We start from the raw sequence: 11,637 nt of genomic DNA, 5'->3' as shown, positions 1-11,637 counted from the left end.
GCTCTTATTTTCTGAATTATTAGAGTGGTGAAAATGTTGCCAAGATTTAAGGGATTAGTATAGAAACAGCAGCAGCCTTTGTCAGACTTATAGATGGTAGAATAGTTAAAAGGCATAGGATAGGGAGGCATTCCAGAGGATTAACAAAACACACCTGTAATGTTTTACTGGGAAACTACCATATTCAATGTAGGGGCAACGTTCGATACTTTCAACCTCTTATTTAACTCGGTAAGGTATCTGACCAGAATAGAGTCAGGAACCCCGGCTGGCCTGATCCCACAGCATCGCTAACTGGTAACTAATTAAAAGCACCTTACTAAGAGAGAAAAATGGGACAAATACAGTCTGCCACATCATTACTTTTGGGCCTGTGTAAGAGCAGAAGCTCAAGAAAGGCAAGTGGCGTTCCTTCTACAAAGTTCATGTCTCCAGGGCAGTGGGCATGTTAAGTAGACGGTGGGAATCCTTTCGTGATATATATACATAACAAGTCACCAAGATGTTCTTTAAATACCTTACAGTTTTGTCAGTTTATACCTCAGTAGAACTGAAAAGGAAAAGTTCATGTCTCTATGTTCCTGACTTATGAAATTCAAGGTTGTGTAAAAAGTAATTTGTAGCAAGATCCCTGATTAACTACATCAGGGGCTTCCAGGTGTCTAACTTGATGATTTAAGAGAAACAGAGTCCAAGAAATCTCGGCTGGACCACATGACACTGAGTCACACATAGCAGAAAGCGGAAGCATCCCTGGAAACCCCAGCCAGAATGCTTTTTAGACTGATGTCGTCTCTGTAGAGACCACTACCAATACGGCGCCTCGGGATTCCTGAAGGGTTTTGCTGTTTTATTTTTCAATTACAGTTGACATAGAATATGTTAGTTTCAGGTGCACAGCACAGTGATTAGACATTTAGATATCTTACAAAGAGATCACCTGGATAAGTCTCAAACCAGTTATTACCGTATTTCCCCATACGTAAGATGCACTGTTTCGAAAAATTTGGCGTTTACAAACTGGGTGCATCTTATACAGTGGTAGTAGATTTTTTTACTTGCATTTCCCACTTTTTTGAGCTTGTTTTTGCGCTCATTGTTGAAGACAGTGATTCATCCTCAGACACAGATGAGGACAAGTGATGAGGAGTTGTATGAATTTTATGATGAATAACACTTGAGTTCAATAACTTTATATAATATTTTTTTTTTCCAGAATTCAGGCCCTCAAATTAAGGTGCATCTTATACATGAGAGCATCTTATACACGGGGAAATACGGTACATAATTGACTGGCTGTACTGTACTTTTACATCCCTGTGACTATTTTTTTTTTTTTTGTATTTTTCTGAAGTTGGAAACGGGGAGGCAGTCAGACAGACTCCCGCATGAGCCCACCGGGATCCACCCGGCATGCCCACCAGGGGGCAATGCTCCACCCATCTGGGGGTGTTGCTCTGTTGCAACCAGAGCCACTCTAGCGCCTGAGGCAGAGGCCACGGAGCCATCCTCAGCGCCCGGGCCAACTTTGCTCCAATGGAGCCTTGGCTGCGGGAGGGGAAGAGAGAGACAGAGAGGAAGGAGAGGGGGAGGGTAGAAAAGCAGATGGGCGCTTCTCCTGTGTGCCCTGGCTGGGAATTGAACCCGGGACTCCCGCACGCCAGGCTGATGCTCTACCACTGAGCCAACAGGCCAGGGCCCCTGTGACTATTTTTATAACTGGCAATTACTAATTCTTAATCCATTCACCTTTTTCACCCAGCCCCGCAACCCCCTTCCATCTGGCAACCATCACTTTGTTCTATGAAATTTTGTTGTTTTTTTTTGATTCCACATATAAACAAAACCATAAGGGATTCATCTTATTTTACGTAGCATAAGCTTTGGCCCATTCATGTTGTCACAAATAGCAGCCATTTCCCTTTTTTTTTATGGCTAATACTCCATTGTATGTATGCACATCTTTATCCTTTCATCTATTGATGGACACCTAGGTTGCTTCTATATCTTGGCTATTGTAAATAATGCTGCAATGAACATAGGGTGCCTGTATTTTTGTGTGTGTGACAGAGACAGAGAGAAGGACAGATAGGGACAAACAGGAAGGAAGAGAGAGGAGAAGCATCAATTCTTTGTTGCGGCACCTTAGTTGTTCATTGATTGCTCTCTCATATGTGCCTTGATGGGGGGGGCTACAGCAGAGTGAGTGACCCCTTGCTCAAGCCAGCAACCCCATGCTCAAAGACATGACCCCATGGTCGCTGGCTTGAAGCCCAAGGTCACTGACTTGAGCAAGGGGTCACGTGCTCTGCTGTAGCCCCCCCCCCCATCAAGGCACATATGAGAACACAATGAACAACAAGGAGCTGCAATGAAGAACTGATGCTTTTCATATCTCTCCCTTCCTGTTTGTCCCTCTCTGTCAAAAAACAAAACAAAAAACCCCCCACAACTCAGAAGTAGCATTGCTTGGTCATGTGGTAGTTCTAATTTTTCAGGAATGAAGGGTTATTTTTAACAATACTGGATAGGGAGATAGAAATCTAGGCTCCACTTCCAGCTCTGCTGTGGCAACAACTAATTATAGCTGTGTGACTTTAAATAGGTCACTTGGCCTCTCAGAGCCTCATCTATAAAATGAGGCAGGATGATATGACTCTTTTTTTTTTTCTTTTACAGAGACAGAGAGAGAGTCAGAGAGAGGGATAGACAGGGACAGACATGCAGGAACGGAGAGATGAGAAGCATCAATCATTAGTTTTTCATTGCACATTGCAACACCTTAGTTGTCCATTGATTGCTTTCTCATATGTGCCTTGACCGCGGTCCTTCAGCAGCCCAAGTAGCCCCTTGCTTGAGCCAGCGACCTTGGGCTCAAGCTGGTGAGCTTTTTGCTCAAACCAGATGAGCCCACACTCAAGCTGGCGACCTCGGGGTCTCGAACCTGGGTCTTCCGCATCCCAGTCTGATGCTTTACCCACTGCGCCACCGCCTGGTCAGGCGGTATGACTCTTTATTAGAAGAGTTAACATATGGGAAAGCATGTAGCAAAATTCATAGCACATCGTTGCTGTGCAGAAAACATGTTCATTTCCTCCATATGAACCTGTGCTGAGGCTGTAAAAACTCTGAGTTGTAATAATTCCTTGATTTTCAAGTTTTGTTATTTATATTCAACAAATGAATGTTAACTGATCCTAGGTGGAAACCATAAGGCTCAGACCTAGTCCTCAAGGAGGTATTAATTTATTAGGGAAAATGGGATATAATCATAATTAGGATGATTGCTCTGAAGTTCCAAAAAGACCAAAATCAACAGTAGTTCAGAATGAAGAAAAATTTCTGGCAACAAGAAAATTTGGAGGTATTAGTGGAAGAAAAACACTCTCAAATTTCTAAAATGCAGGAAAGGTAGAAACTGGCGGGTTTGGGGATGAACACACCCCTGGTTTGGGAAAGAACACGGAGATGGCGAGTGGTGTGTCTGCAAATGTGACCTGTCCAGTTTAGACTGGAATGCAGGGCTGTCAGAAGATAACTGGGAGCCGGGAAACAGACCACAGGCCTCTGAGCACTGACACAGAACTCTGGCATTTATGCTGTAGGCAAGCAGGAGCCAGGGAGCTGAAATACAGCTGGTCTGTGCTGGGCCCGAGTTCCTCTCACAGAACGCCGGGAGGACTGGAGACAGTGGGGCCCACCCGAGGCAGGAAAAGCAGCAGAGGCTGCTCTCACCTGCGGGGAGGCTTTGGAACTATAAAGGACTTGGATTGTCACAGTCTAAATAGATTTTAGGGCTTTTAGCAAGTGATTATACAAATTGGTGGCCTGTACTTAAGATGAGGTAAGGGAATATATTACATTTTTAATGGAAAGGAGCTCTTAAATTTGGAGTGAGGTCTGTTAGGACCGGCCTTCGAACACAGAGAAAAGCCCTGGAGAACGTGACTGAGCTTTGCTTTAAGAGTTGGCTGAACCTCAGCAGCCCAGGACGGAGACCTGATTTGGTGGCAGTGATAGGTAGCAATGGCACGAGACAGACACAAGGTTGCATGAGGGAGAAAATCCGGAAGACTTGGCCTGATTAAATGCACAGGTCAAGGAGAAAAGGCACAAGACTAAGTGTCGAGTCTGAATTAATAAATGGTAGCAGTAACAGGGACATTAATAACGTGGGCAGTGGTTTTAAACCGAGTCATTTTGCTTATTTAAAAAAACAAATTCTGCACAAGTCACTAATGTATGTTAATCTGTCATATTTTTGTTTATAACTAATTTCCAACATCTAAATATTATACAGTTCACTTTTTAGTAGGAAAAATGAGACATTCTCATTTTAAGGAAGAATTTGTCTTGGAGATTAAGTTATCTCCATCTACTGCTCACAAAAATTAGGGGATATTTAATCACTTCATATTCATTTTTGAAATATCCCCTAATTTTTGTGAGCAGTATAGTAACATTTTGGAATACTAGAAAATTGTTTCTCATAACACAAGGTGTAGGGAAAGCATTTCCAAAAGGCAAAAGTTCATTTCTACAAACTATAAAAACAAGAAATACATAAACATTAAATAAAAGATTTTTCTTTTATTTAAAATAAAATGCATTTATACAGTCTTTAAACCGTGGATTATTGGACAACACTAGTAACCCACCCTCCCGGCCCCCCTGGGCTGTGTGAGCCAGGAGTGCTGACTAGCACCGGCGCAGATGGGAACAGCGCAGCAGACAGGACACGGCCAGTCCAGGCCTTCGAGTTAAGGACATTGTGGCGAATCATGACTAGACTGAAGTCATTTTTAATTTAGCAGATATTAAAACTGCACATTCATTATATTTTAAAAGCATTTAATTAATGTAAAGATGCTACATATCTAAGTCATTTGCTAGCTGTGAGTAAATTTTTTTAAAAAACTGTACAATTTTATAAAATTTGTGTTTGTACATTATTACACAGAATGCATACTTCATAGACCTTCACTTCATATCATAATGCAAAAGTTGCATATTTTAGGCAGACAGTGAATATGCTGGTGAATACTAAGTGTTGTAATACAATATGGTGTAAAAATAAAAACACAAGACAATATACATACATGCTTATTCAAGGACAAAAACAAATAAACCAAGCATAACACACTAACAGCATCTTCCTTCAAGGTTAAACAATGACATCATTATCAGACATCTTTTGTAGGCCTGATTTTTGGGGGCGGGGAGGGGAACATTTTAAAAGGTTACCAGAAGAAGTAGGATGTTTTAAAAACACGAGGTCAAATTAAACGTACATTAAAACACATGCATTAAACATGATAAATAGACTTCATATAGGTTAAGCCCTGGATAGCTGTGAAGTAGATGGCTTGAGTTCTTCCTTTGGCTAGCTTCAGTCAGTGATGTTTGTCCCTGACTGCCCAGCACTTCGGTTTCAGTCCTCGGCCCTAGGAATGTGCCGTATTCAGGTTCATACACTGTATCAGGAGCAGGTTAACTGTCGTGCTTGTTAGTGCACAAGGTAACTGGTCTGGTAAGGCAAAAATGTTTTCATGGTAAAATGATAAATTTCAAGCTTACTTTATTAAGCAGCATATAACAAACAACAGCTTTTAAAGTTAAATATTGTTATGGCATGGAGTTTCATTACACAGTACTTCTATTCACACCCAACCACTGGTAAGTTTGTAGAACATTTCTTCATCTAGACTCTCGTTTTGGTCTTTTGCCCGTGTTGAGAGAAATATGTAGCCACCAATGAATTCATGAACCACTTTGCAATCCACTTCAGTACAGAGGAAGGACAGCCGCACTTCATCCGCAAACTCCACCGTGACCTGGAACACAGACAGAGAACTGTGAGCCCAGTCAGACCCCCGAGGGCAGCTCGAAGCGAACCTAGGGTGCTATTTAAGGTCTGCCCCATCACACAGTATTTGGTCCTCAAATACTCTTTTTAGTCCTCAGCTAATAATGCTTTCAAGTCCAAAGAGTAAGGAAAGGTTCCTAGTCTCTCCCGCCTCCTCTTAGTTGTCACGTTCTGAAGAGGAAGACAAGGGGTTCAGGTCATTAAGTTCCCAAACGGTCTCTGGTGACTCAATTAATGAGAATGTCTCTCTTCAAGTCCTGGGAGAAAACCTACTTCCTGTGTTTAATTTAGTATTTGCTTCAGATAGTTAACCTTTTAGGCATCATGTTTAAATATTTCAGAAATATGAGATGCTAATGAAGTAACAGGAATTGATACAACAAACCCAGTGATCTTAAAACAAATGACTAATTAGTAAAAGATTCTGTTTATTTTAAATGATACTCATGTACTCCAAGGCAAGAGGCAGCATGACATATGGTAGTAGATATGCCAGCCTGGAGCCCTAAACATCTGTCTGAATCCTGATGCTGTTACGAGTCTGTGATCTTGGACAGTGACGGCCCTTAAGGCCTCTACATTTTAGTGTCCTCACGTGTCAAGTAGGGAAAATCCATCTAACTCACAACGGCCTTAAAAAAAAAAAAGATCAGGCAATATTCTAAGTAGAGCATTATGTTCTTAGAATTTTAAATACTGGGCTAGTTATGAAAAAGTTTAAGTGGGAAAGTAATAACTAACCATATTTATTATACTTTAAGAAGTAACAGTACAAATAATCTAAAGAATTATAGGGCTTTTTATTCTTAATGTACTAATTTTTAGCAGTGTTCCAGTAGCACTGTTATGGCTTACCATTTTTATTTCCCAGTTTACATTCCACTGCTTCATGTTACTGAAACGCCAGGTTTTGATGGCGTCTCCTGTGCTGGCGTCCATCCTAATCAGTCTGTTGTATGCAATTCCAATAAGTTCTTCTTTTTTGCCTCCTTGGAACCTATAGCAGCAAAAACACAGTAAATAAATGATATTTAAAAACATATCAGGGGTTGGGAAGCATGTTGATCTCTTTTCCTTCAAGATGTGTGTTCGTAACTCTAGTCTTATACAAATAAGAACAAATGCAATCATTTTGAACTTTAAATGTAAAAATTACAAGTATAGAAAATACATTCCAATATTCTTTAAATTTTACTGTAAAACAGGTTAATGGGTCTCAGTTAGTAGCTTTCATGTTTAATTTCTAATTACACAAAGTAGATTAAATAAAAAGGTACCACTGACCTCGCAATAAAGTGTGTGATGCCGAATTCTGGTAAGGACTGCCAAGCTTGTATAAATCTCATCTTGGCTTCAATGAGACTCATCTGAGCTACGTTCTGATGGGCCTCCAAAATTCTTGCCGTTATCTAAATACGACCGAACATCAACATCACTTTACCATGAGACACTCTTCTTTCATGGTAGATTCAAGACAAAAAGAATAAAAAACCGAACTGTGTGCCCCACCCCAAAATCATACATTGCAAGGGCAGGTATTAGAAAGCTACATTTGGGAATTTTAGTTAAATGACTTTTCCAAATAGATCTTCATGTATTTCTTCTTAGTTTCAGTTTCCTATTCCTAATAGTTCAGTTTCAGTACTTCAGTCTCAGTACTCCTAATAGTTCTTTATATTTCAGATATCAAGAAATATAAAGAACTATTAGGAGTCCCTAACTGCCAGTCTAGAGACATATTCCAAATACACACATATATGATACTGCTATTATAAAATGGCATGTTCTAATGCTTATATACATGGGAATGTTTAAATTTAGCATCAGGATATATCATCAGAATGAGTACCTAGAATACAAGTTTCTAGCAGAAATATTTATTACCATAACTTTAAAGTTTTTCTAAAGGAATCAATCATCCATTAAAGTTAAATTTCAATTTACATTATACTTACTTCGAGAAGGCCACTCCCACAGGAGTGGAAGGAAATTAATTCCTGAGGGGAGACTGTAGCTAGGGCTTTAAGTATTTCTACTTTCTTTTTTGATCAATATGAAGAACTTACCAAATCTCTTATATAGCCTGGCTGCAGATGGCAATGCGAAGAAAAGAAAAAGGAAGCAGAGAGAAAAAAAAAGCAATCAGAAAAAATGGCAATGAAGCAAAGAAAAAGTTGCAGTAAACTGCAAACCAAAATTCCAGCCAAAACCATGCAAAAATGACTTCAGGTGGAAACCAAGCAAAGTAAATGCAAGCATGAAAATGAAAACGAGGAAGCAGGCTATTTCCATTCGGAATCTGAGAAACACTCCATATTGTTTTAGGTTAAGTGTTACTAAAATTAAGGGTAGAAGGTTGAGGGAGAAAATAAAAAGAGCAAATTCCCCTTTTCCTCCTCACATACCAGTTTTTACTGGTTAGGATAAAGCTAATTATTTTAGTAGCAAAATCAAAATTAATATTTAAAAGCCTTCAGTATTGTCTCAGATTGAGTCAGATAATATGATCCATGCACCACTCTTCAAAAATAAGCTGAAGGCATAAAATAAGCACCCTGAACATACTGTTTCTTTACACCAGAAAAGCAACCCCTCAATTACCATCTGTTTTTTGCATCCTTTTTCCTGGAAGGGAAAATAAAGAGATGCCATAGGCTACACTAGAAACGTGGCTATAAACATAGTAGTCCATCTCAATTGGGATTAACATGGATAAAACGTCAGAACAACTCTTGTCTTTAAAATGTAAGAGTCCCATTTGGGAGCCATATTCATGTGAAAATATTCACAGCAAGTTTAATTAATTTATAGCTTTGAGGAATTAAAGTAGATACAAATATAACAAAGGCTATCCTGACGACCCCAAAGGAAAGCAATGCACTTTCGCCCTGGCAGGGATGACTGCCTTCAGGGCTACACATCTGCTTGACCCCTGAATGCCCCTGGATTACAGGTTAACAAACACTGAGCACAGGGTCCAAGGTCCAGCCCAGCACCTGACACAGCAGCAAATGAACGTCTGCCCTCAGCATTACTAGGTGTCAGGGCAACACATGGTTTCCACCTGCTGGGAACAACCTGTCAGGCTAGTTAGGGAAAGGAGGGTTTAACGAACTATAGAAACGACCCATGAAAGTCCAGTCTTTGGAAAGGAGGGTTGAAAATGGATGTGCATTTGATGAGATGCCAACGTGGAAGACAGGCTGGAAGGACCTTCCCCACAGACCACACATATCCTGCTGTCCTGCCCATTCAGGACAGTCCCCACTCATGGTCTTTGTCCTCAAAAAGTGTGTTCAGCTGACAACCTAGTCTAGAACTTTTTAAAGTGGAAACTATCGTTAAAAAAATTTGACAGCAAACCAACATTTGGTTGTTTTCACAATTACACTTTAAGATCATTTCTCTTGATATTTGATAGTGAAGATAAGATCGCTAAGATTGGAATTTATACATTGCCTTTGAAGTCAAATGAATCCCCTTTCTGAACGTTTCTTTTCATAAAATTACTAAGAATAAAAATAAGTTAGTATTTGGTTCCCTTTGCCTTTTAACTTGCACTCTGCATTCCCCCGGCTCTCTAGGTGGCACCCCCATTCCTCACTACTCCCACACACGACAGGCCCACGGGGCTTATGCAACCTCAGAAACTTAAAGACAAATTCTTGGTGATTAAAACTTCTGAGTATTTAAATTTCTAGTTAAGTGATTCCGGACTCATCTGATAAGCATTCTAAAGTTAAGATTTACTACGTGTTCTGGGTATTTCACTGGGCCTTTTCAGTAATGTTTAAAAACCATTCCTTAAAGATCAAAATGAAACTAGATAAAAATAAAATATTTATTTTAAAGGTCTTCTTCACCTCCCTCCTTCCAAGCTGAAGCCTTTTCCTTTTATGGCAGGATGTTTGGTGTAGAGAATACTGGGGGTTATCCCAAGTGAAATTCCCCTGCAAAAAACCCTTTAATGTTGTACCATTTTCCTAAATAGCAATCCTTTTATAGTATTAACTTCCAGGAAAGGAATTCTAAACAGAGTGAACAAAAGCAGTGAATTTCAATGAAAATTTACCAAACTTTGTCACATTATGCAATTCTTGGTTAGGTTTTGACTGTTAATGTTAAGAAAAGACGATGTTAAAATGTAGACTATTTCTATCCTGGTAAAATTTACTTCCAAAGATGAAAAAGTCCATTTCAACAGCAAGAAGAGTCAATATAGATTTTGTTGGGAAATGAATAAAAGTGCATGAATTAAAGACCACAAGCATAGATCATATTTAATTCCCTGAATGAGCATCCTGTTAAGAGTGATTTCCTCAAGTTGTTTAGCATAAATATATTCCCAACTATTCTACCTCATTATCTACCAAAATAATGTTTTTTAAATGACCAATTTAAAATGACCGATGGCTACTTATTTCCGATTTTATATTCTATCACCTGATATGACATTAAGATTACCAATTAAAACTCAAAAGTTTTGTGTAAGAGGAGATACTAAAGTATGTATACAAAACTGTTAAACTAACGAGCAGAAAACAGTAGATGAAGTAATATGAATCAGGTACCTGCTTGTTCTTGTACTTCTTTAGATAGCGAGGGGACACCAAACACTCAGGGTTTATATCAGTTGTGATTTGCTCTGGTATTAACTGAGGGTCTGGGTTTAAATGCTGCATCTTCAGAAAGGAAAGAATATTCTGCACTTCTAGGTTGTAAGAACTGTCTGCCATGGTCTTGCCCTTGGAGGCTAATCTGCAGGCTGCCATCCAGTGGGCATACTGTTTTTCCTGTTGAAAAGAAATACCGAGGTATGAACCGAATCACATCATGGGTCTTATGAGTATAGAATACAAGGATGACGGGGTAAGTCACTAAGGAATCAAAGAAAATTGAGGTTTACTTTTAATTGGAAAACTTACATTGTCACAACGAAGCCAGATTTCATTCATACCCTCTGCAACGGGAATCAGGAGTTTAATGTTAAATTTTTGGCCTGAAATGTTTACATCTGGGGTGACTTCACATCCTGTAGTAAAAAAAATTATTAGGATGGTCAAATTTACTTTTAAGAAATCCTAAGGCAATAAAGGGGTCCCTCATTCTGTGGCATCTTAACATGCATAATTTTGCTGTTATGGAATCTACAAGTCAGGGAATAAGTTCTTTATGCCCAGTAACTTTGTTTGGAAGGGGGGCAAAGAGTCAGAGCAATTTAATATAGAGGAAAGGTAATAGCACAGAGGTTGTGGCCCTCACAATTCACAAAACTCGACTGAGAAGAGAAGGAAAGGTCCTGTTAAAAAAGATACTACCCAAAGCCCCAACTCACAACCCAAGTTTTGATATGTGCTGTGTTAGTATCATTCAATTCTTTGAATCTTAAGTTACTTAGAATTTTTAAGTTTCTAAATGTATAGAGATTTAAAAATATCTTTCTATAGTTAAATTGTTCTGGTTAGAATTGATGGCTTTTATTATGCCTTAAAGTGTGTGAGGGGATCAGCCAGTTAAGCTGGTCCTAACTATCCAGGAACCTCTTCAGAGCCCTGTAATCAGCTCTGCTGAGCACTAGCCAGCGGCTTCCAGGAGAAAACACAAATTTACTGAGCATGTACCCAGTTAGGTAATGGGGTAATGGTTGGCATAAATAATCAGTGGCCAGTATAATACAGTGGAGAAGAGCTTTACAATCAGACAGATTTGGTTTCCAGACTTTTTTCTACCACTTAATAATAATGGCCAATTTATTTTACATCTCTAAGCCC

General features: G+C 39.4%; 1 protein-coding gene across 6 annotated transcripts in view; it reads right to left on the bottom strand.

The window, feature by feature from the left end:
- Positions 1-4,575: 4,575 nt before the first annotated feature.
- FERMT2 (FERM domain containing kindlin 2) overlaps positions 4,576-11,637 on the bottom strand; it is a 102,620-nt gene continuing 95,558 nt past the window's right edge. For 2 of the 6 annotated variants that reach the window (XM_066343864.1, XM_066343866.1), the window contains 7 exons: positions 10,792-10,898; positions 10,438-10,659; positions 8,468-8,491; positions 7,933-7,953; positions 7,151-7,275; positions 6,722-6,863; positions 4,576-5,834 (listed from right to left, as the gene is read on the bottom strand). In XM_066343864.1, the coding sequence (XP_066199961.1) occupies positions 5,661-5,834; positions 6,722-6,863; positions 7,151-7,275; positions 7,933-7,953; positions 8,468-8,491; positions 10,438-10,659; positions 10,792-10,898 (815 nt within the window). In that variant the 3' untranslated portion in view covers positions 4,576-5,660. The remainder of the gene's footprint in view (positions 5,835-6,721; positions 6,864-7,150; positions 7,276-7,932; positions 7,954-8,467; positions 8,492-10,437; positions 10,660-10,791; positions 10,899-11,637) is intronic. The other 4 variants (XM_066343865.1, XM_066343868.1, XM_066343867.1 and 1 more) reach the window with 2 other exon arrangements.

The sequence above is a fragment of the Saccopteryx leptura genome, chromosome 6 (assembly GCF_036850995.1).
Source record: "Saccopteryx leptura isolate mSacLep1 chromosome 6, mSacLep1_pri_phased_curated, whole genome shotgun sequence".
In the NCBI taxonomy this organism is placed as follows: Eukaryota; Metazoa; Chordata; class Mammalia; order Chiroptera; family Emballonuridae; genus Saccopteryx; species Saccopteryx leptura.
This window is presented reverse-complemented; position numbering and strand designations above follow the sequence as displayed.